Source organism: Protomyctophum parallelum, assembly GCF_964188405.1.
Source record: "Protomyctophum parallelum genome assembly, chromosome: 1".
Lineage (NCBI taxonomy): Eukaryota > Metazoa > Chordata > Actinopteri > Myctophiformes > Myctophidae > Protomyctophum > Protomyctophum parallelum.
Window position 1 is genome coordinate 65,608,240 of NC_139697.1, and position 26,698 is coordinate 65,634,937.

At 43.0% G+C, this 26,698-nt stretch overlaps 1 protein-coding gene across 1 annotated transcript in view; it reads left to right on the forward strand.

The window, feature by feature from the left end:
• Positions 1 to 26,698, forward strand: part of dclk1a (doublecortin-like kinase 1a) — a gene marked incomplete at its 5' end in the record, with an annotated part of 91,983 nt that overhangs the window by 47,030 nt on the left and 18,255 nt on the right. Inside the window, one exon of the mRNA XM_083782725.1 lies at positions 12,710 to 12,807. Coding sequence (XP_083638851.1) covers positions 12,710 to 12,807 — 98 coding nt within the window. The remainder of the gene's footprint in view (positions 1 to 12,709; positions 12,808 to 26,698) is intronic.

Here is a 26,698-nt window from a genome sequence, read left to right on the forward strand (position 1 = left end):
TTACAATAGAACTGTGATCACAAACACTACTTGTTGAGGTTTTTCCATGAATGGGCAGTTTGATTTGGCATATGGTGACATTAATTAATGTTATAATATTAACTTTATAAGTAGAATAATATTAATATTAAAATAGTTATAATACAAATACTGTAGCAAATCTACAATCTCTTTTCCATTTCCTGAAATATTACGGTTTTGGACAAACAACCAATATGATAGTCTAATCACATTTAACACACTTGCAGTAACACACACAAACAATATAAGTTGACGGTACTTAATTCACATTCAAACTAATTTTAACTTCTACTCAGGCACAAAAGAGCACTCCAGACAGTTTTTAACTTGCTTGATTCAGTATTTAGATATTTGAGATTAATGTTAACACACACACTCCATTGCAACTTCAAACATTAATATTTTTAAATAATTGTTTGAGAAAGTTAAGGGAAAAAAAGAAAAGCTCCACAAGCATTAAGGACAATGGCCCGGTTCCCCAAAGGACACTTTTTACACCATGGTGCGCAATGATAGTCCACGGCCCAGCACGTTCACGTCTGGCCCATAAGAAATCCCAGAATGCACTGTTTCCAACCGGGAACAACGCCTCATGTGCTGGGTGAGAAGAAATCTGTCTCTATTAATATCTACTAAGGGTGGGGCATGCATTTCCGGTTGTCCAGAACCAGCACAAAAGCCTCTGCCCGGGCTCTGGACCTGATCACCCCTATATCTCCATATATGGATCTGGCCTGTTCTGGCCTGTTCTATGGCACCACACTAGTAGCTTAAAATGTAGATGGTTGTTTAAAGGTAACCTGCGGCTGAATTACAATGGCATCTATTCTGCCATATATATCGCTGTAGTGTCGGTCAGAAACCTCTTATCTACATATTTTAACTTTTTTAGTTTTCTTTTTACATGAACGTCCTACTTCATGATACAAATATCAGAAAAGCAGATCTACAGTACAAGCTAGAAATGTGATGTATGTATTTTGAGCTTGTAGATCTTCTACTTTAGCTGTTTTTGAATTTGAAACAGCTTTGGACATTGGAGGTTTCCACTCGACAGATGATATAATGTAAGTGTGTGTGTGTGTGTGGTGAAGATGGGTGTGGAGGAACTCTGCATCAGTCAGGTTGTTGAGGCAAACATACTCTCAGACACCTGAATATTTCAAAGGTGGAGGACTGGAGGTTTAAAACATGAGGTCATGGGAGAAGTATGTACTGTACCTGTACATGATGCAGTGGTAGTATTTCTTTCTCTTAAACAAGGATAGGACCATATTATGTATATATACGGTTAGAGAGGCCTGCGTTGCAGTGCCAAGATAACAATAACTAGCCAAGATAACAATAACTTGGCTGGCATACAGAAGCTTCGTGTAATAAAGATATTGTAAAGACATTTTCACAAGAAGAGAATAACAACATAATGTCAAGATGGCTCACACAGCGTAGTACACAAGACAGCAAAGTCATATCTAAGAGTGAATCCAGGAGATTATTCCACACGAGCTACTAGGCAGAATGATGAGATTCAGAGTTCAAGGAGTCACATTTTGAACGAGTAGGTTGCTATCTACGTGTGGTACGACCACCAGCAGCTACGCTGCCTCGCTACTGGAGTTTGAACAACGGACAGAGACAAAAGTGCCAAATTATTCATGTCCTCTCTCGCTACTCTGTGCCTAATTGCTATTCCGTCTGTGTTTCGGCGCTAAACCTCAATCTCATGCACAGCACGGGATGAACACGTGACCTCACTCGCTCCCTATGACAATCGCCCTGTGGCATTGCCACCTGGAGTTATGCTAAACAGACAGGCCAATTAACGCAGTGTGGCGCTCGGAGCGCCACGTGGCGCTCCAACGCGCGTGACTGCCCTTCACGCTGGATAGTCTATTTGCCGTTATGTCTCAGTTTGACTCGTGTTGTTATTTTGGAGAGAGAAGGTCAACGACAACTAACCTTCACTGGTGCCAAGCTTTTAGTTCAACTTTATTGTCATGGAAATTATAACAAAATGAAATCTCTGCCTTAAAGCAACACAGCAGGACAGACCATCACACGTCATATTCTCAATATACAGTATGTAACTTACCAAGGCTTGTGGTCCATAGGGCAGAAGCCCATCTCCTGTATCCTCTGGACATGACGCTAGTATGTCACAGGGACTTACCCCCAATCCAAACATTGACGCTTGACAACTGCCAAGCAGGGAGGAATTGGGTCACATTGGGTCACAGTCTTTAGTATGACAGCCGGGATCGAACCCCGGCCTCCCAATCTCAGTGGCGACACTCTAACCACAAGGCCACTGAGCTGGTCATATGCCTGGATTTCCCCAGGGGATCCATACATTTCTGTCTGTGTAGTATTTATCATTTTGCACCACCAGAACAGAAACGACGGCCTTAAAAGACCCTCCATCCAGTGAATACAAAGCATTTATTTAACTTGCATTGCACTTACATTGAATTCACAATGGGCAAATTAGTGGCTTAGCAAGAAGCAACTTGGGACAACGAAAACAAATATTACAAAAAATAAGCTACATGATTCACTATTTGCCCGTGAAATTGACTCTCAGTCTGTAGAGACATTCAAAGCTGGGGGAAGGGGGAGGGCTAGTGGCTCAGGGTAGAGCAGTCGCTTGGGAAATGGAAAGTCCTTGGTTCGGACACATGCATGGAAACATACAGTCTGCTCATGGTTGGTTATTATCTGCAGTAGTGGTTATAGATTCATTCATTCGACAATTTGTCGTAGGACAAAGTATATATAGGGCTTACGTTGCTAAAAATTGGTATTAGGAAACAGAACAAAAGTTCATTATGGGATGGCAAGCTCACCGTTGTCTGTTCTAAATGGTCTATAACAGCACTGCTGATTCAAAATAAGATTGGCGGAGCATTGTGGTTGATTGATTTGACTCAAAGTAAGTACAGAGGTACAGTTATACAATGACGCTGAAATGCATTTATGAGGCTTGTTTCCGTTGTGGTCCTGTGCATTCAATTCATCAAGACATGAAATACTATACAAGAAATAATCAATGCTAGGAGCAGTAAAAGTATATTTACTATGTGATGTGAGTCTTTCTATTTATTGGTGTATAGTAGTTATGTGGTGTGGGTATTTATAATAGGGCAGGTAGGTGATAGTTATAGTTATGTCTATGTGGTGTGGGTATTTTTATTGTGATGTGGGTGTTTCTATCGGCAGGTGGTACTGTAGCTGTTGTTTATTGTTTTGTTTACATGAATGGTTCCCTGTTGTGCCGTGATTGACAGGTCAATCTTGTTCTCTCTCTCTCTCTCTCTCTCTCTCTCTCTCTCATGTTTTGAAAATAGCAATGCCAGGCACTAGAAATCAAGAAAAGGTTTAGTTTTTATGGTCTATAGTCCTTGAAAAGGCTTGAATCCTTTCCAGAAAGAAACCGAGCACTTGTATCCCTTTGGGTGATTTTAAAAGTTTACCTTTGGGTAATAAATACAGAGGTCTGTAGCCGTTGTGTTTGTATCAAGGTGTAATTTGTGTTTTAGCTTGTATTTTTTATTTTCGTTACTGTTTGGTGGAAACCAAGCTGTGAGCTGTTTTCAATGCATTTGTGTGACATTCTTATTATGATTAAAGTAGGGCATTTACGAAAACATTTACGAAATAAAGAAATAAATGAAATATGACGATATGAAAAGAGACAACCCTCTCAATCAGACTCACCTGGTTGGTTAAAGAAAAAGTAGATATGGTGGTCTTGAGTTTGACCTTTCAAGGTCGATCAAGGTCAAAAGTCATAATGTCAAATGAAAGACCATATAATAGAGCCGGTGTCCGAAATGTCATGCCACAAACGACAGCATTTTTCTTTAAGCGCAATGCATGATGACACACTATCACAGGGATTGTGATACTTGGTGACAAGTTTTTGATTTTTGGCATGGTGTTAGGTAGGGTTAGAAGGTTTTCAAAAACCATCGCAAACGAGTTGGGCTCGCCCCCTAGTGGTCCGTTTGCAATTTAATAGTTAAATAGGCTAGCATTGGATTCATACACTGACACGGAGCAAGACAGGAACGCCCAAAAACGTCACATCCGGTTTTTTACCCTGGGCAGAATTTTCTATGGCTGCGAATGCAACTTTTTCCAATCCTTAATCACATACGGACAAACATCTATGCCGATAATATCTAACTTGCGGAGGTAACGTGCCTTGTCCACGGGCAACAGATCTTTCAACGTATGGCATTGCAAATACGTTTGATAATCGCTACTCTGCGCAATATTGTTTTGGAAATGCCGCAAATTGCATTGCAGTGAACAACTTACCCTGGGGGTGGCGACTCCGCGTGGCGACTCCGCCCTGAATACGCGTTGTCGTGTCAGTGTATTGCAAACAGACCACTACGGGCGAGCCCAACTTGTTTGCAATGGTTTTTGAAAACATTATGCCCATACCTAACATCATGCCAAATATCAAAAACTTGTCACCAAGTGCATAATTGATATGATTTTTTACATATTAAATCCCAGCTTTATAGGCATTTTGCAGCTATCGTGGACGCAATCTTGAAAATGATGCCTTTCCAGAAGGTATTATTTCCTACAATTTTAGTATGTTATTTAGCATACCCAATACTAATAGAATCCATTGAAATTTGTATTTTATCAATTATTATGGTTCTTAACCATACACTGGCCCATTCAATATTAGATTAATTGCAAACAGACCACTAGGGGGCGAGCCCAACTCGGTTGCATGGTTTTTGAAAACCTTATAACCATACCTACCACCATGCCAAAAATATAAAACTTGTCACCAAGTGCACGATTTTAATGAACCCAGCTAATATCAAAATATTTTTTTAAATAATCGACGGGGCACTAAACTGTAAACTGAAAAATCTCCAAACTAGAGACACGTACGTGGAGTCTCAAGCATTAAATCCCTCTACTGTTAACTGTTTTAAACCATTGAAACACATAATTATAGCTCATAAATTAAAAGAACATAGTGAACAATCTGGTTTTGGTCGCCTGCTATTAAAATAAATAAATAAATAACGTGGCAGCTGAGAGTTGACAGAACTAGTGAGGTGGGTGAAAGAGAGATACAGTTTCAATCAAAATAAAGAAGTGTTATGGAACTCCCTGAAGCTCTTTCTAAGAGTTAGCTGCATCATGAATATAAATGAACTAATTATCAAAGATCATCTCAGTGTCTGCTGTGAGGATGTGTTGTGTGCCAAAGGTTGATTTAAAAACAAAAGTGATTTCATGTCCTCAATTCAAACTGTTCTCTCCATCTTATGTTTTTTTTTTGCTTTTCATTTTGGCAATAGTAAGAGAATGGGTTTTATTATTACGCTAGTACAGCGGTTCTCATAACATTTTCATATTAAGGACTCAAAAAAGATGATGCAAAGATGACCGCAGAACCCATCTGAAAGGATTCACATTTTTGTTAAATTATTCCAGATTTTTCAAAATGTTAGGAAAATAGCTGATCTAATAGGCTCAAATGTCTTGAATAGCTGAAACATGAAATGGCGCCTAAGCGTTTAAAACCTGTTCCTCGTTTTGCTGGGTATGCCCTGGCACCTCCGTTGGGTCCCCGGACCTCACTTTGAGAACCAGGGCACTAGTACAGTGACCGTTTGAGTGTTGCCATCGTACTTATACAGGCCATTGGATCAGGATCTTTATTATTATTATTATTATTATTTTTCATATTTTCTTTATTCAATGAGTTGTACAGAGTTATACAAAGTCGTTTCCTAGGGGGGATAAAACAGTACTATGCCCTTCTGAGTGGGTTCTTTCTGGGAGCCAGTCAGCCCATTGATACCACACTTCATGGGTCCCGAGCATATTTGTCATAATATCTGACCTGTGCAATTTTGTTTACAATGCTTAAAAGCATTTTGGCCTTCACCAAGCCAAGGCATGGGGAGAGACTGTTTTGCACCCTGTCCGGCCTGCCGGCCGTCCGTGTGTCTCTAAGCTACTTGGTTGCGTGCTGAAAATAGCCGATCTACAAGCTCACAACACATCGCAGCACGACCCGTTGTGACCTTGTAGATCTGCTATTTTCAGAGGTATTTTAGTTTTAGTCATGATAGCTTAGTTTTTGTTTCGTTTTCGTCAGTGAAAAAAGGTATTCGGCCAAAAATGTTCGTCGTAGTCTTAGTCGACGAAATCAACACTATGCGCCTTCAGTCATCAGCGCCCGAGACTTAGGCTGGAGGATGTGTAGCGACTTCACACCAGGATAAAGTGTATACATTAGGTCAGGTCAAAGAGCTGGAGGGAGAGAGAGACCTGCTGAATGACTGTGTGATAGTTTGTTCTCTGGATTGCGATGTAACACAGCTCTTTATTCCAATTGAATTGTGCGCACGCACGCACGCACACACACACACACACACACACACGCGCGCACACACAGCTTTCCATGCCTCCTTTTACACTTCAAGGCAAGGTGTGATACCTTACCACCGATCTGTCTCATCTCTCTCTTGCGCTCTCTCTCTCTCTGTCTCTCTGTATGTGCGTGTATGTGAGCAAGTGGAGAAAGCTCCATGGCCAGTACAGAATTCATTCCATATGTTGATCTGACCCCCCCATGGCCCCATGCCAAAGCGCCAGCACTCGCCCAGCAGTCTGCTGTTACCCAGGCGAATGTGTGCATGCGACCTCGCCCTTTATGGCGAGGTCGCTTCTCGCCCTCAAGGCGTCTTACTGGTTAGAGCAGTTCAGTTACATCATAGTCTACTTCAGTGACATTTAAGCACAAAAACAAGGTCAGGACAAAAACAGACTAAACTCATGTCATATGTATATCTCTCTGCAGACCTACTGTACTCTCTCTTTCTCTCTCTCCTATCTCTTACATATATTTCTTCTCTCTCTCATTCTCTTTCTTTCCTGCCCCCCCTCTCTCTTTCTCGCTCTCTCTCTCTCTCTCATTCCCTCTCTCTGTCATCTCTGATTGATTGATTGATTGAGCACTTTATTAACAGTTTGCAAACAAAAGCACAGAGCTACAGTTCCATACAAAATGATGCTAAAAGGATACAGCCAAGAAAGCACAGCTTGTTTCCATTGGGGTCCTGTGTATTAAATTCATCAAGAGTTAATCTCTCTCTAACCCCTTTCAATCTCCTGCTCCATCCTCCCCCCCCCCTCTCTCATTCCATCTGTCATCTTTCTCCTCTCTTCCTCTCTCTTGCTCCATCCTTCCCCCCTCTCTTCCCTTCTCTCTCCTTCCTTTTCTTTTCTCTCTCTCTTTCACCTAACCCAGCTCTCTTTGCCTCCTCATCCCCCCCCCCTCTTGCTCCCTCCCCCCAACCCTCCCTCCCTCCCTCTCTCTCTCTCTCTCTCTCTCTCTCTCTCTCTCTCTCTCTCTCTCTCTCTCTCTCTCTCTCTCTCTCTCACTCTCATATTAGCGCTCAGATCAGCTGCAGTTGAAACATAGACGGACCACGCTGTCCCCAGTGCGCGTCACGGTTTGCGCACGCAGCATCTCCAGCCTATGAGCGGTGGCTGTAGCACTGTACCATTCAGACTCCATACTATCATCGCAATACAGCGATAGAGGCGCAATAAGACTAGACCCTATTAGCTTTAATATTCCTTCTTCCCGTATCCCGTTCAAAGCCCGTTTCTCTTCTTTCTTTTGCCTTCGGAATAACACTGTTTTTGTATTTTATTTTCACCATCATGCTGGACGATATTGAAGGTAGGAATGAAATGACGGTCGTTTGTTTTTGTATTCGACTTTCAGTTAACGAATGATTAAGACTGAATGCTGCTCCGTTATCGCTTGAAAATCTGTTATTTTTTTGGCTAGTATAGCTGTAGCTGCAAAGTTATCCCCATATTTGTTATGGGATCTTCTGCATATTGTTCGACAATCACTATATAATTCTGTCATTGTTTGCCAATAAGATAATTTAGCCTATTGTTTTTGTAAGAAAAGCACGGGAAATGATTTGGAGTTTGGACGCAGGTGATAATTGACATTTGACAATATTGTTGATTGTTGTGTAACTGCCTGCGGGTCTGCGTCTGTTAATTCATCAGTGATCTCATGCTTATATTTTGATAATTGATTCATAGAGCGAATGAGTGAAATCTAACCATCCGACACAATACATGTCCAAAAATAACTTATTTTTCAATATTTCATGGCAAGCTGTAGGCCTACGTGAATTGTATGATGATGTCATGGCCATGCCCTTTGGTTGTGTGTGCAATATTCTCCGCGCGTCTTGAATAATTTAGAAAGTTGCTTGATCTTGACAGACAGGGGAGTAAACAATTAGGTTAAGGTTTATTGTGTGTTTTATTGGTTTAGTATAGTGTTGATGGATAACATATAGCCCATGTCCTAATTAACTGTCATTGCCTACCTAACATAAACATAATAGGTGTTGCATGGAGAAGATTCATCTTTTGTCAAATATCGCCTATATGTTATATAATATATGTATACGGTATACTGATCAGCGGTATGCTTCATTTATCCAACTCAACTGCATCATTGGTTATGAAAGAAAAATAACAGGTAGCCTAAAGCATGAAAAAGACATGGATACTGGTGTTTACTCAACACACTGCATTGATCAGTGTCAGTCCATGCAGTTATGTTTCTGTCGATTAAGTTGACACTGAAATCACAGACAAGATCGATGCCATTCTGCCTTCAAACACCTGAAATGCTGTTAACATTTTAACTAGGATATCTGTAATAATAGACTTTAGGATATTGTCATTATTTATTGATGTATAATTCTGGTCAACCTGAAAGAATTAAAGACCGCAAGTCAAGTGTGTCATCATAGGGCTGTCTATACTCTGTGGAGTGTGGACTCAGTTTGATTAGCCATGGTTAATCAGCTCAACAACAGACTGTACATCAGGCTATACAGACTAGTCTCACGCACGCGCACACACACACACGCACACACACATGCACACACACACACACACATGCACACACACACGCACACACATGCACGCACACATGTACACGTCGCACACACACATGCATATGCATGCACACATGTACACACACACGCACACATGATGTACAGACACATGCACACGTGCGCACTCACGCACACCTGTACACTCACACATGCACGTGCACACACACACACACACACACACACAGTGGCTCTCTGTCTCTCAGCTTGAAAAGGTCATTTGAGCAGCGCTGACATGAGGGCTCTGCATGGTGTCTACGTGTCCCATAATGCAGTCAGTGACTCAACCCTTTTCACCTTGTCCCTATCAGGGCCTATACTAGGGTATTTTTCAGTTTTCGCTCTACATACATTAAATATAGTTAGTAGAGCTTGTAGGTCGAGAGATTTCCACAGAAATCAAATCGGATGTTTTTTAAGTGGCTATATTCAAGGTCCCCCATGTTTGATCTGCCTTAAAGCTGCACACATACCCCCATTTGATCATTGTTGTTGTCTCTAAGAGCCCGTAAACTCATCACTTCAACTCTTGGGTCCATTTGGGTCAGATGGGTGCATGTAGTGTGGATTCTAGTAGGCCGTGATCCAGAAAAGATCGATTGCCACTGGTTTAGTAAATGAGAGACGCTTGAGGCAGCACATGTTTGCATACATAATTAATAAACTATGTAATTAGCCACCAAACCGTCACCTCACTTAACGAGCCAAATGCAATCTGTGGAGGTGAGCCAGGAGGTAATTAGGATACGATAAAAACCACCTACCATTACTCACACCTAGAATCTTTAAAATCTTAAACTATTTTGAAATCTGGTAGCCTCACACACTACAGGATAATCTTCTAAGATTCTCTTATCAGATCATCTTAAACATGTACACAAAATCGTAAAACGATAGTAGTAAACAACCCCATGTTACTCAGGAGGGTTGTTTCCAACACAAAATGACCCTGAATAGCTTGTAGTGTGAGTCCAGATTCATCTCCATCACGACCGTGATGTTCTTGGAAGTGTGACTGCTGTATACAGTACGTCATTGTATGGATTATGTAAGGTCGTTTTGCTGTGTGTGTGTGTGTGTGTGTGAGATGAGATGAAAGACTTATTTCATAACCAGACTGACATCAAAGATGTTTGTTCTTTTTATTTTTAGTACACCACAGTGAAGTCAGAGTTCATTTAACTGTGAAGAAGGTACAAATGCAACCAAAAGGACCCATGAACACTACACACTTCTGTTGTATTATTTAACCAGAAAATCCACTCAATCTTTTGTGAGGGAAACATTATCAAGACAACAGAGTTGAAGGAAACAATTCGTGCGTTCGTGTGTGCGTGCATGAGTGCTTGCGTGCGTGCCTGTGTGCGGCTAACTCACGGGCACGGCAGAACCGCAGATGTAAATGTAGATGAATGTGTGGTCTGTGGTGTTGAACAGAGGAACTAGGATAGAAGGAGGAACATCTTGGTGCGATTGTGTTTCAACATACGTAACATTTAACATTAAAAAAGTGCAACTTCCTACCGTAGCTCCTCCATAAAAGAGCACCTGGACCTCGTAGACAAGTCTTCTAGTTTGTCAAATGAAATCACCCCCTACTGTTTTACTGCTGGCTAGTATTGATTATTTCTTGTATATTGTATGTATGTCTTGATGAGTTGAATGCACAGCTTAGGATCACAATGGAAACTTTTTGGGTTATCCTTAATAGCATTATTGTATAACTGTACTGAACCTCCTGTATCCAATCCGCTAACCTAGCAGGGAGTGGGATTGAACGGAGTCGGGTCGTGCATTACATGCATGGGGATATATTTCTGAAACAGCCTATGATGATCAGCTTTTGGTAGTAGAGGGACGGCAGTGATGTGCGTTTCAAAGCGTTTCTCCTCAGTCTCTCGCTCATGTCTTTGTCCTTCCCCTCGCCTCCCTCCTCCTCTTCCTCATTCATGAGGATGCCGAGGGCGGGCCAATCTGTGGGCCTCCGCCAGACACGACCGACACAGCCAAAATAATGTCGTATCTCCAACTCTCCATATTTAAATGGAGAGTAATTTTTATGACTATTTTTTTAACATATAACGTTAATTAGTAATGCCTTTCTACTGCACAAAAGTAACTAGAAAAAGTGCCCTTCCGGGCACAGGTCTCCACCAGGTTCTCCACAGATCCGTGCAGTTAGAGGTAAAAACACTTTTCGGCCAGTTATAGCGCCACCTTGAGGCTGAGTTGAAATTGTTCATGTGGCATTTCGTCCTCGGCCTAGTGGGAATGTGGGTGCACAATTTCACGGAAATCACGCGATGTGTTCATGATTTGCAGCATTTTGTTTGAAACTGAGCACTCCTGTGAACTTTGGAAGCCAATCTTAACCAATCAGGATGGAGTCTGATAAATCTGAAAGACCCGTTTCGTTGAATGGCTCTAGAGAGACTGTGTACCAATTTGCGTGATGTTTGGACAAAATCTGTAGGTGTACTGTGCAAAAACTTGTTTTGAACAAAGCGGCCTCCTGGTGGCGCTATAACAGGCCGTTCTGGAAAGTTTGGGGCAGAGGTTCATCGTTGGCATCCAGGGAGTGTGTGTGCAAAATATGGCATCGACCGGGTTAACGGTGGCCGAGATTAGCTGTTCACGGACACACGGACGGACGGACGGACGGACACACACACGGACGGACGGACGGACACACGGACGGACGGAGTGCAAAACATACTCTCCCCACATGCCTTCGGCCTGGTGGAGACAATAAATAGGAGATCTGCAAGCTCACAACTCATTGCCTCTATTTTTTCAACAAGAATTGATGAACATCAATTAATTCCCAGCTGCAGAATTGTGCTATGAAATGAAATATCTGTGTCTGTGTATTTGTGTGTGTGGAATCGATAAATACATCTACGAGAGTCTACATTTTAGGCTAGTTATGGATCCGTTTGGTTGTATTTGTACACTCTCAGGTAGCCCATTCTCCACCATCATATATCGCACCTCATGCACAGCTGTCGGTTGTAGTGTTGACATAGGATTGGCAGGTATAAAGAGTTCGGCACGGGGGTCCGTGGTAGTATGCGTGGGGGTCAAATGTGTAACTGTCTGTTACCCATTAAATCAGCGGGTCTACTCATGCAGGTCTGCTCACGGTAGGCCACTAGGCCACTGTTTAGCTGCACTCCACAGTTTGGTCTATAGTGACCCTAAAGAACTTTTGAGGCGACATGGCGGCATCCGGATTATTATTTCTATCTTTTTTTTACAACAATTTCTAAATGGATTTTATTGTTTATAATGCCGGATGCCGTCTGATGCAAAATGATTATGGTGTGTAGACGATGGATTATTGGTTGGATGATAGAACGTATCGGAGCGTGTTTGTGTGTGCAATCTGTGTGTGCACACCGCATCAGGGCGTTTAGACTATGGGTTTAGTCGTTTAGACGATGGGTTGTTGCCTCTAAGGTTGTTGTTGGCTGCAATGCTGTCCCATTGGCTTAGAAGTCACCTAGAGACGATGCAGCCAGAGAGCACCAGAGATCGAATATTGACCAGCTGTGCTTACACAGCAGCTGGTAAAAAGGAACTGTTTTGAACATATAAGGTTTCCACCCGACAGCAACAATGTATACTTTCTCATAACCATAACACGTCACTCTCTCTCTCTCTCTCTCTCTCTCTCTCTCTCTCTCTCTCTCTTTCTCTCTCTGTAGTGAATGGGACAGCAGTCAGTCAGACGTCATCTACCCCTCATTCGGGGAAGTCACCCAGCCCTTCTCCAATCAGTCCGGAGAGCCTCAGTCGACGCAAGGTATGATGCACGTCTGCAATACTTATTCATGCATTTCCACATGAACAGAAGTATGATAATGCCTTGCACAAAAGACATTTAAACACTGCCAATGCAGTCAGACAACAGGAAAACAGCCTGTTGCAAAGTGCCTAGACCCCAGAACATTGTTACATAGTTGACAGGTCAGACACAGCAGACATCAATCATGGATAAATTAAACAATATGTCCTACTTCTATAACAACTGATACTGAGCAGTACCTTACCAACTGTGTGGCCCTCCTTTTGGAGAGGCCGGCCATTAGTAAGCGGCAGCCCCTTGCAACCAACCAACTCGCAATCTCGCAAGCAACACGTGCCCTAGGGCAGGCCACCAAAAAAAAAAAAAACTAAAACTTTGCATTAGTAGCCTAGCTGTGAGATGCACAAACACAAACACACAACATTTTATAACCTAAACCTTCTATGTTCTCAGGATATGGACATGCCCGTGACCGAGCATAGGCTGACCTCATCTTAAAGTCCTCCCCCCCCCCCCCCCCCCCCCTAGAACAATATGGAGAAAACTACAAATCCTTTAGTGTCTCAGAAGGGGGAGGAGGGGTCTAACCTCTGACCTGACACACCGCCGCTGCTCCGGGGGTTCTGGAAATGGCAGGCTCATGTTAGGATCCTCAAATTTGTACCTGTTTTTTTTTTGTTTAGTTTTTTAGTCTCTGTCCCTTTTACCCCTTCATAACATACATAATGCTTACGGAGTTCTTTGCATTGTATTACCCTGACTGTTAATTAAACTCTGAGAGTGTATGCGTTGAGTGTGGAGTGAAACGTTGCAAAAAATGTAAACAAAGAAGTGAACGTGGTCTCCGTGGTAAGTGTGCGGCGCTTTATGGAGGATCGGTGACCGTTAGTTTCTCCAGAGGTATACACAACACCCTCTGCGAAGGTGCTCCGACAAATTTTTGTCGTTTTGGCCTCACTATGACACGTCATTCAAACCACACATTGAACGTTACAGGTCGATGTTGTTCCCTTTTGTACACTCTCAGAGTTTTTTTCTTTTTCTTTATATTTTCGTCCCACGATTTTGCATGAGAAGTCCAAGCCTCTGGATTTAACATAAAGTAGTAGCTGCCTTCGGTAGCGAGGCAGTGAGTGATGTCATTATGAGGCGCCATCATTATAATGAAATGATAATGAAACGTCTCTCATTATTCACTTTAAATAGAAGATAGTTCTTCAAGATCTATCTTGCTATCTTGTCGAAAACTGTGCGTATTACTGCGAAAACACAGCATTTATTGGCATTTTAAATTATTGTTATTCATTCACAGTAATACGGTAACAATTTGAAAATATATTTTATATTGATAATGTTGATAAATTACATTAAAAATCGGATGATGTAATCTATGATTATTATTGATTGAAAAGAGGGTCATGTTTTGTATTACCCAATTCCCCCTTTTTTTTTACGTGACGGGTCCAAAAAATAAGGTCCCACTCCAATTTGTATTTCTCCTTTTATTTAAGTCAGGAAGTCCCATTGAGTTGAGAAGATGTGAAGGTGTGTTTTTAACATTGTTTTTTCATGTTGGGAGAGCAGGACACCTTAATGCTGTTCACTGTAGAGAGGATTAACACACACACACTCTGCACTGGTTGTCCAAGAAGGAGCATGCAACTCAAAGGAAAACATGAGGGTGTGTGTGTGTGTGTGTGTGTGTGTGTGTGTGTGTGTGTGTGTGTGTGTGTGTGTGTGTGTGTGTGTGTGTGTGTGTGTGTGTGTGTGTGTGTGTGTGTGTGTGTGTGTGTGTGTGTGTGTGTGTGTGTGTGTGTGTGTGTGTGTGTGTGTGTGTGTGTGTGTGTGGGGGGGGTAGTAGTAGTTTTATTTATTTATTTATTTTTGGGTCATGATTTTAACATAACATTAATCATACTGTACGTACAATAGATATCTATTGGCCAAACATCCAAAGCTTATTTTGAGTTATGGAGGATTTATGCCTGATTAATACTTTATTTCTGAGCCGATGTTATGCACCAATTAGCAGATGTACATGTTCACAACTCTGTTGCATAGTGTCTTGTAGATCATCTGTTTTGGCAATCTATGACTATGAGGCATGTGATTAATCGTTAAAAACAAATCCCTCTGTCAAGTATAGTAAAATCAACGTGTGTGTGTGTGTGTGTGTGTGTGTGTGTGTGTGTGTGTGTGTGTGTGTGTGTGTGTGTGAGAGAGAGAGAGTGATCAAAGCACTGGTATTAATCCAGTGGTTGACAGTAATGACGGTTAGCCCGTCAAATCAACCTACCTCAATCCTAACGAAACATTCTCACAGCGGGTCTTTAAGTTGTTGATGCTCTAAGCGGCTTCTGGTTCCTGTGTTTCTCATAACACACACACACACACACACACACAGTATATCGTTGCTGGTGGGCAGAAACCTCTTACAGTATCTCCATATTCTCACTTGCCTGCCTTTGGCGTAGATCTGCGTAATTTTAATTAATCTGAGTGTGCGTACGTGTGTGCAATGCATGTCATACTGAGTCAGTGTGTGTGTGTGTGTGTGTGTGTGTGTGTGTGTGTGTGTGTGTGTGTGTGCAGCAGCAGCCGCGATAGAATCATCTATTTGCTTAGAAATGGTGTCTCCTATATACTGTAGGGTCTCATGGCACTGTGGCTCTCCAGCAGGCAGAATGAATGGATGTATTGAGAAGCCGGTCCCCCAGGCATTCCAGACGAATACCGAGCACCCTTCCTACACTGATGTGACAGGCTGGTTCAGGCAGGGTCAGATCAGCCCAGGTCACAGCTCCTGCAGGGCGCTGCGACTGCCATCGCTCCCCATGCATGCAGATGAGGGCCCGTGGAACAGTGTTGCCAGATCTTGCAAAGAAATATTAATGCAGTCAGGGCTACGAAAACACGCACAGAAGAAGCGTCTAGGCCACTTGAGCATACAGTCGACTCACACGGCTATTTGAAAATAGCCGGTCTACAAGCTGTGTGAGCTTTGTGGATCTGCTTAATTAGGTGGAATGTTTTTGAAACATTTTAAATACACAAATCTTGTATGGCGGCGGTCTCTGGCACAAAATAATTTCGGATGGGGGCGTCTCCGTGGATTAATTTGGGGGTCCGAGCCCTTGACATGAAATGTCAATATACAAGTCCCAATATACAGTAAGCAAATACACTTTAGAATCAAGCCCAAAAGCACAACCCGCAACTACTGTACCAATAACATTGGTATTATTTGCAAGCGACTTTACATAAAAACAAGCCCAAAGTGGCTTATAATAACTAAGCGGACTTGGCAACACTCTGTAGTGTGAAAATGGGTCACGCTTTGAGAAGGTGGCTCATTTGAATGTGCAAAGGGAAAAAGGCAGAGACACATGCACCTCTCTCTCAGGCCATTAGATTCAAGTTGAGACTTCCTCTGAACAGAAAGGGATGCTAAAGGACGACGTCACCCATTTTCAACCTATCTTCATATAATTGCTTCTCACTAATGCTAATGCTTTAAAACAATGTCTACTCTGTGTTTCATAGGAGGGCTGTGGACACTTCAGAAACCCAGAAACCAGTGACATCATCAATAGGCTTTTTCAGATTTCAGATGTTAGATTTTTGTATTAACGTGAGAACAATGACTTCCATTATAGCATTCTAACTTTCCCAGGAATAGAAAGCCTGCAGTTTCTATTAGTTTGTATTTCCCATCGATGATGTCACTGGTAGGCAGGTTTCTGAACTGTCCACAGCCCTCTGAGACACAGACTCGGTAGACAATTGTTTTTACCATAATTATAATGAGCATTAGTGAGAATGAGCATCAGTGAGGAGGACCAATTATATGAAGATAGGTTGAAAATGGGTGAACTGGTCCTTTAGGGGTGAACCTTATGCTTAGTTACTAGACAAACGGTCTCTCCCACTGACTAAGCTACGGCCGCTTCTGAGTAGAGTGGATACAAGTAACACTGACCATCTGACTCTTTATATCTCGCACTATTTGAGAGCTCGCTGCTGTAGAAGTTTAACTCAAACTGCCTAGGTATTGAATTCAATGGAGCGTGTTTCTACCGTGTTAGATGACTCATGGCTCTGTGTTTTTGGTGTGTACACATTTGCCGTGTGTGTACTAACTTACTAAGCTTGCAGTTAGTGCATGGCAGGCCTGCGACAGCTAAGGGCCGGGAAGAAGCCACATGTCCCACATTATCTCCCCTCCACATTCCTCCAGGCTTTACCCCACGGGCTGTCAGCCATCCCCCCCTATGCGTTCCTTCTTCTATCTTTCCTTCTCAGTGATACTGCCCTTGCTCTCCCCTCCCTCTCTTCCTTCATTTCGCCGTTTCATGTGTCCTCTCACTCAGTCTCCCTCCCCTCCTCACTGGAACCTCGCTCCCTACTGCCTAATCTATCGCTGCAGTCAGGGCAGAAAACCCTGTATCTCCCCATATTTAAACTTCTTTTCCTTTTCCTATAAATGAATGCCATACTTTATCATGCTGCTGCTACGTGTCACACAAAAGCAGCCAAATAAAGCAGATGAACAAGCTCACGACATGTCTCGTCACGTAGACCTTCAAACAATTTTCGAAGTCAAACTGCACTGCACTATGTAACTTTCCTTTTCTACCCCGGATTTGAACCCTGTGAAAGTGCTGGAATGGTAAATGGTGCATTTATATAGCGCCTTTTATCCAAGGCGCTTTACATATAGATTGTGCATTACATTCACCCATTCACACACACATTCATACACAGATGGCGGCGGAAACCATCCAAGGCACCAACCTGCACATCAGCGTTCAGTGTCTTGCTCAAGGACACTTCGACACTAACTCTGGGGGAGCCCGGGTTCGAGCTGGCAACCTTGCGGTTACCATCCAGCTACTATACCCCTGAGCCACCGCCACCCCAGAATATTTACCATTTACATAGCGCCTGATGGAGGGGAAAGGAACTGGTTGGAATAACGTGTCCCTTCCACGCGCTACGTCCAACCAGGGAAACTCCCCACTGTCAGGTGTAAAGGAGCAACTTGGACACTCAGGCATGAAGGAAGCATGAGTTCAAGTCCGTTGCTCTCCCCAGGTTGGCGGAGGGTGTGTAGAGCCCAGGATCACATTAGATAATTGACACAGGGGTGAAAAATGGGTTACAAAATCGTGGGATAAAAATTATAAGGGAGAGAATATTTACCATTGAGGGGCGCCCTGCGTCCGAAACGTTTGAGAAATGACAGAGTTACCCTCTATCCCTCTACTGTACTGTAATGTACTGTCACTGTACTGTACTAGCACACCCGAAATCATCATATATACAGTTAATATGTGCGTGTGTGTTAGGTTGCGCACAGGTGGTGAAAAACAACCATACTGTTTTCGTGCTCAGACGCACCCACCCAGCCACCCACACACATAGCTCTGTGACTAAACAGTAACTATGTTGGATCCAATGGAACACTTTTTTTTTAAGTTTAAACATTTTGGACATACAAGGTTTCCAGTGGAAAGTGAAGGGTCTACTCACTGTATAGAAGCGTATTAAGCCTGGCTGGGAGGATTTACTCTGTGTTTTGTGCTATAGAATAGTGCTAAGCTTCTTTTGGGAAGTCGGTGGTTCAGACCTGGATGCTCACTCACTACATTGTTGTTGTTTGTTCTCGTTTCTGTTTGATCTCATTCCCTGGTTCTTTTTTTGTAATGCTTGCTTCTTTCTGCCCCTTCTGGAGTAGACATGAATGCATGAAAACCCAGGCGTGTGCGCAAACATAGACACACAAACAGAAGTACTGCAATCGTTCACACGACATCCGTATTACTTGGTTTTGTTGTATTGCAAAATGCAAATTACACAGCAGCATATAACACATGTACCACGTGCGCAAATACACACACACTAGCACAAACACACACACACACACACACACACGCACACACACACACACACACACACACACAGACAACTGAAAATAGGACAGCAGATTGTAGAGAGTAAAGAATTCTGTTTTCTAGTACACAGCGTCTGCAGTTGTATTCTATTTTTCTCTAAATGTGTCTGTGTCTGTGAAGTGAACAGAAATATACATACAGTAAATGTGAGCAAACAGCCAGTGAAACGCTTCCAACAATAACACAATTGTGTTACACAAGTGGTCCCAGAGATTTTTTTTCCTATAAAAAATGGGTCCTTGAATTGAGAATCCCTGATCTCTGGTCCAAACGTCGATGTGTCACGTCACCTCACGGGGAGTGGGACTCACATTAAGGTCACTTTGAGACTTCTTCCATGCAGCCACTGAAGTGAAGTAGGTCACTGTCACCATGCAGGCCATCATCCATCACAGCAGGCCTTCCTCCTCCACACGTTAGCTACGCTCAGCTAGCCACATGGAACGACTAGTTAGAACCACTTATGCTACTTTGTCTTGTGTTTACTAGTTGGTGCCTTGCATGGTTTCCACTGCCATCGGTGTATGAATGTGTGTGTGAATGGGTGAATGTAATGCACAATCTCTGTAAAGCGCCTTGGATAAAGGCGCTATATAAATGCACCATTTACCATTTACCATTTACTTCAAAAACTATATGCGTGTTTGTGAATGGGCTATAGAAGCATATCGTTTATATATATATAATTATTTATTAAAAGCCAAAAAAAAATTTACCCCCTTTTTCTCCCAATTTAGTTGCTATGCCAATTTATCCCTCCCCACTCAACATGTCTGTGTTGTTATCACTGCTGTTGTATCCTACTGGCTCACCTGCCAGTGAGGAGCCTCCACCAGGAGGACGTATAACCTTCTCCTCCCGCCCAACACTCCCCGCTGTCAGGTGCCCCCCCCCCCCCCAGCCCGTATAGGAGTACATGCAATGGCAATTATCACCCTCCCTGCCAGGCCTCCCTCCCTCGCCCCGAACGCTGGCCAATTGATGCCCGACAAAGCCGGGTGCACCACAGTGGATCAGAACCCACAACCTCCATGGTGGTGGGCAGAAACGTTACCACTGTGGATCAGAACCATAGACTGTAAACAATATGGACAAAGCGTTCCCCGGGTCTAACATGAACGTAAAATGAAGCCTGTCAGTCCTTGAATTGTAAATCGCCATCTTTCTAGATCCGTTTTGGCCCAGCTGGCCATTGGCTGGCCCAGACAATGGCCCTTCTTATTAGTTGGTTTTTATTTTGACTCGAGTGGGTGGGGAATCCCGATCATAGACTGTAACGGTAGCCACTCAGAACATACAGCCCCTCAGAACATACGCGACTTTATGGTAATTTTTTTAATAAATGGGACCATAATTTTCCAAAAAGTATATTATGACATTAGAAATGAGACTTTAAACTAGTGACTGGAAGCAGAAAGTATTCATGACCATGTTTATTAAGGTAATACAGTCTAGGTGAAATTGGGCCCAAATACATGGACTTCTATGGGGTTTTTTTTGGGCCCAATGACAGCGCCACAACAGGCCATTACCATTATATGAACTTTCAGGAAATCCCGATTTCCTTAGTGGCTTCACAAAATATCTGTCTGACTGCCCCCCTGATCAGAACCCACAACCTCCATGGTGGTGGGCAGAAACGTGACCACCCTCTTATCTCCATTCATTTATCTCCATTAACATCAAAAGTAGCAGATATATAGATCAGCTCGAAACACGTTGCTTTTGCTCATTTTGAATGTGAATCCTGAAAAGTAACAGTTTTGAACAACCAACAGTGACGACATGTTCTCATATTGTACTGTACATACAGTAATACAGTACAGTGACTACAGTGACCCAGTTTCTGTTACACTTAACGAGAAGCCTAAAAGGCTGATCCAGTATCCATTATGTCTAGCCTTTCCCTCCATTCACACACACACACACACACACACACACACACACACACACACACACACACACACACGCACGCGCAAGAAAAAACACATACTATAGGTAAAATATGCACTTGTAACACCTTTCACAAACAAACAAAGCAGTAACTACACATAATCCCATTTGAGTTTGTTCTTTTGTTTTTTTGGGAGGAGAGGAGGATTGTGAATGCACAGAAAAGACCACTGGTTCATGGTGCGTGTGTGTGTGTGTGTGTGTGTGTGTGTGTGTGTGTGTGTGTGTGTGTGTGTGTGTGTGTGTGTGTGTGTGTGTGTGTGTGTGTGTGTGTGTGTGTGTGTGTGTGTGTGTGTGTGTGTGTGTGTGTGTGTGTGTGTGTGTGTGTGCGTGTGCGTGTGCAGATCTGCTATTTTTTATTTTTGGAAGAGCCAAAGTATAAACTGTCCTGGTCTTAATGGTTACATTTTGGGATCTCTGTTTTTAGGAGCCAGACAAGCATGTTTGCGTGAGGGTGAACCAATACAAAAGTATCTAAAGTTTTATTGTGTTTAGGATCAATCACTGTTGAGAATAGTATAGGGAGCTTAAGTACCCATTGTGCATTCCAGACAATTGCACGTTAATGTGCAAAACAATACACAGATTAATCAGTTATATTAAGTGTCATGTCCATGGTCCGTTGAATTGCATGCTCCTCTTGTTCATTCTGTAATTTATGTTGGGTGATTCATAATATCAATTTGTGCGTGCATGCAACTTGTGCGTGCGTGCGTACGTGTGTATGAAAGTGAGTGAGAACTAACAATGTGTGTGAATATTGTTTCATTAATTTCATCTGTGTATGTTGTATGAAGCATGCATTATTTGGACATTCCGATCATGTACATTTTTCTCGTTCCCTTGTGTTTATTCATCAGTCAGTGGAATGGTTGTTGTGCGGTTGGTTTTGCTTGCTGTTAACACCAGCCAATAAGCATGGCAGCGCTACGCAGGAAAACACTGGCCATGCCAGTGCGATCTCATTACTAAGAACTCTGCCTTGCCAAACGAAACAATAACCAACCAATAACCCTGCAAATGTGAAAACACGCTGTATATACTGTACATCGACCCATCGCTGTAACCGATGCGTCGCATGTGAAGCGTGCATGCACAAGTGCAGTGGGCATTTCATGGTTCGTATTTAAAATATAGGCATATACATCATCCAGGTATTGTGAGAATGCATGTTTCAGTCATGTTTTATTCTCTGAAACGGTAACCGGAACGCTCGCCCCAAGACACAGTCGCTGCCTTTTACTGAGGTTACGTTTACGAATAAGGTTATGTTTAGGCACAGTTTTACTGAGGTTATGTTTAGGATTAAGGTTAGCATAAGGCCTATAGTTTTACTGAGGTTACGTTTACGAATAAGGTTATGTTTAGGCACAGTTTTACTGAGGTTATGTTTAGGATTAAGGTTAGGTTAAGGACGCCACATTTGACCCGTGGCGAACGTGTTTTTGGCCGAGCGTTCTTGTATTCTCCCAAACCACCACCACCACCTCAACGAAATATCATGTATTATAGGTTACAGTATATGATGTGATGCTGCCTCCTCTTTTAGGCTTGTTTTTTGTTTTGTTTTGTTTTTGTCTTGATGAATGTACCATCTTGTGTTGGCAGAATATGTCTTCATTAAATTAATTGTCATTCATTTTCATTCTTTTGTGTGTATTTTTGTTACGTTGTTCATTCATTGTTTCAGTGTGTGTTCATTGATCCTCATCGAACGTCATCTCCTGTTTGTGTGTGTGTGTGTGTGTGTGTGTGTGTGTGTGTGTGTGTGTGTGTGTGTGTGTGTGTGTGTGTGTGTGTGTGTGTGTGTGTGTGTGTGTGTGTGTGTGTGTGTGTGTGTGTGTGTGTGTGTGTGTGTGTGTGTGTGCGTGCGTGCGTGTTATTAACTACACTTGTACAGTAGAATTTGAGAAAGACCAATGGTTGTTTTATGGATAAACGGTTTTAAACTGTTTTAGAGTTCTTACTATGACTGAGTTATACTCTCAAATATCATCATGTATGTGTTTTGAGCTTGTACTTTAGGGTTAGGTTAAAATTGACAAAAAGGGTAATAAGAATAGCATTTATAAAACTGTCTTCACAAGTATAGTATTAGTAACCCCAACGTTCTTTTTTTTAGATCATATCCCTTAGGTACATGAAACCAGATGGTGAACAAGTGACAATTACTGTCCACAAAACATTGCTACCAGTCTCTACAAGTAAGGGTGAATGCCTCTTCAAAACATAATTTTGTAAGCATAGCTAGTCTGACTCACTACTCGCTCAGTGAGTGTCATATCTTCCAATTTAGTTGTTCATTTATAACCGTATATATTTATTTCTTCAGGATTGGTTTTCTAAGCTCTGTAAAATTGCTGATGGGCTATTTCAGCGGTGTCGTACAACATAGTGTTTGACACTTATTATTTCAATCAAATGTTGCTCTCCTAGCTATTAAGTGCCTTGCTCTTGTCTGACTGGGGCTTTGAACTGGGAACCTTTCGGTCACAACAAGGAACAAGCTGAATCCTCTCTCTCTCTCTCTCTCTCTCTCTCTCTCTCTCTCTCTCTCTCTCTCAAGAAGCTTCACTCAAGCACATTCATTCATATTCTTAGCAGCCTGACACAGACACCGCTTCTGTTCTCAATTGCGTTTCACTTATACTTTATTGGGATAGTCCAAGCCACCGCCATCATCCTAGTTCTTATTTTCCCCTGAGGGGTCTGTCATCACGTTCCTGTGATTCCCCAGGATCCCTAGTCGATGAAGAAACAATGGGAGAATTAATGTCACGACTGTCCCAGTAACTATCCCCGCTGGCAGTCACTGTGGAGCAGGGAGACAGAATCCTCCACACAGATGAGATGAGACAGTTTTGATGGATTCTGTTCCTTGTTCCACATTGCCAGTTCTCCATGTGCTACTGCGCTATACGCTGCCCACCCTCACTGTCGTTCCGTGGTGGAGGGTGCCCATCACATGCCTCTTCTGATGGATGCACACGGACCCCGATGTGGTACCGTGGAGGGTGTCTCTTCTGATAGAAACACACAGAGTCACCGACTGTTTCTCCTCACCTGATGGTGGAGGAGTTACTGCAATGTAGAAATACTTTGTGTGTGTAAGTGAAAGTGAAAGTCCGGAATTTACTTGAGTAAAGATTTACTTGAGTAAAAGTACAAAAGGATCGTTATCAAGTAGAAAGTAGTCATTATGCAAGTTTTCAAAAGTATAAGAATCCTTCGATAGCATAAATAGCAGCTCTACTAGCTCACGATGCGACACATTGTAACTATCTTCTCCTACCAAGACATACTGTACACGAGGGCTCTCACACCATCCTGAACCTGGATCTGTTACTGAGCTGCGCCCCAGACCAACTGAGAGAAGTATTAGCTCAACGAGCAGCGCTGTGCGTGCGTGCATGCCTCAAAATGTATATATCAATAATAGGCTATAATCTATCTTCGAACAGGTATAAGACAAGAATCAGAAGCCAGAACAAGTAGCGAATCATGACCATGTTTGTTCCACCTCCAGCTGTGTGAAGGAGGTTAACAGCAGTGTAATTATTACACAACAGCCTGGAACAGAAGCCAGAGAGAGAAGAGAAGGGAACAATAATACAGCATCATAGTGGTGAGGTGTTACACAACACAGTGATATAAGCTGTTACTCAATTAGAGTCTTCATGGTGCGCTCCTGTAACTGTTAATCTTCTGACACCTCGTAGCCTGGGACCATTTTCAGGTTTCTGATCCAGTCCGGAGCGGATGATAACTTACGTCATGTTGTAGTCGCTGGTTTGTGTCATCAGGCTGGAACCCAAACTGGAACCCCAATTAATTCCCCGGGGTCAAGGCCATCGTCATTTTAGGGCCTACCCAATAAAAGCCTTGATGCGGCGTATGAATCCGTTTCTTCAAGTACTGTACTTCTTCGAATAGTTCGTTTGGTATATCCATATTTTATTCCAACTCGTATAGCGACTGGCGAGACTAAAACAAACGGGGGACGCTGAAAAACTGGAAGCACTTTAACACTGTTTTTATCATCCAGTCTAGACCACGCCTTGACCGGATCACGTGGGCCATTTTGGAACGAACGCCAGGCTTTCCTCTGAGGCGGAAAGTCTGGTGATGCTAGGTTAACATAAATCTAGCATGGCCCTCAGCACTTGGACTGCATGGGCATTGGCACATGGTGAAAGAAGAACTACTATAATTGTACTCAGTAGTCCATGCAGTCAGTCTAATAACAGTGATACAGTGCAAAGCGTCAATCTGAGGGAGAAACAGAGGGGCATCTTATATGTTTTCACATTAACACAATTTCATCAACACAGTTTCTGTCTGGCGTGTTAGTGCTGCGACCCGGAGGCTGCACATCCACTGTGACTCATGCAGTCTGACCTTTTATTTATTTATTTCATTACCTCTCTCTCTCACCCTGTGTGCCGGCTCCTCTGCACCTGTTAGAGACCAGGTCATGAGCAGATGGCGGTGATGATGAAACCCACCTGAACTCATTTGCATTTTATTTATGTATTTATTTAATCTTTAGCTATTTACCCCTTTTTCTCCCCAATTTAGTCGTTATGCATGCCAATATAAGGGCCTTTCTCGGCCCCACCCCTCTCCCATTTGTTTATATTGTGTTTAGGATCCAAGATGGCCGCAGCACCAGGAGGGGGTGGGGCGAAGGTGAGCGGGCGGGGTCGACATACGACCTTACTGGGCTGCATTCAAGACACGTGCCTTGTGTCTGACACCAGACTTGTGTCTGAACACAGCTTTGATGGATGTGTTCTGCCCCCCTCCCCCCATCAAACAAAATGTTTGGTCAAACCATATGGGCTTCCATTGGAAATGCATTGGAGCGGCCATTAAACACAAACACAAGACAGGTGTCTTGAATGTGTGAATGCAGCCCAGTAAGGGCATATGTCGACCCCACCCGCTCACCTCCATCCCACCCCCTCCTGGTGCTGCGACCATCTTGGATCCTAAACACAATATAAACAAATGGGAGAGGGGTGGGGCCGAGAAATGCCCTGTCTGCTGTATCCTATATTGGCTCACCTGCCAGTGAGGAGCCCCCACCAGGAAGACGTAGAGCCTTCATCCTAATACTCCTCCTGCCCAACCAGGTCCCACCCCAGACCATGACAAATATCACCCTCCCCGCCCGGCTTTGTGTTGTGTTGTTGTGTGCTGTGCTGTGGTGCATTAGGGCTAGGGACCCCATAACTATATTTATCCATATTTTATACGTTAACTACTCAAAGATAGCAGATATGCAAGCTCGCAGCTCGGCACAAAGCAAGCTTGTACATCTGCTATTTTTGAACATGTTCAAATGATGTTGATGACCTCGAAAGTGTTTGAAAAATGTTTAGCCTTCTCTTCTGGGAGGGGGGAGGGGGGGTAGATTGGCTATTTTTAGTACTTCGTAATTTTTTATTTTTTATTCATAGATTTAGATTTCTTTCTTTTTTAATCATACAATTATATTCATTTAAAAAAAGGTCAGATATATGTTTTTTTATTTTGAAATGTAGGAAAAGAAAATGGGATTTTTACCTCGAGTTGTGGTCTTTGACCCACAAATGGGTGCCGAGCCACTGTTTGGGATCCTGGCTGCCACACAACACACTGCTGCCAAACCAGGCTGATGGATTACTGCCAACCTGGCCAGACAGGCAGCAGCGTAGCGCTGGGTGCTACACCTCTCCGGCCATGTGTGTCTTCTCTTCACTTTGGCTCTCTTTGTCTACATAACCGTCTCTCTCTCTCTCTCTCTCTCTCTCTCTCTCTCTCTCTCTCTCTCTCTCTCTCTCTCTCTCTCTCTCTCTCTCTCTCTCTCTCTCTCTCTGTGTGTGTGTGTGTGTGTGTGTGTGTGTGTGTGTGTGTGTGTGTGTGTGTGTGTGTGTGTGTGTGTGTGTGTGTGTGTGTGTGTGTGTGTGTGTGTGTGTGTGTGTGTGTGTGTGTGTGTG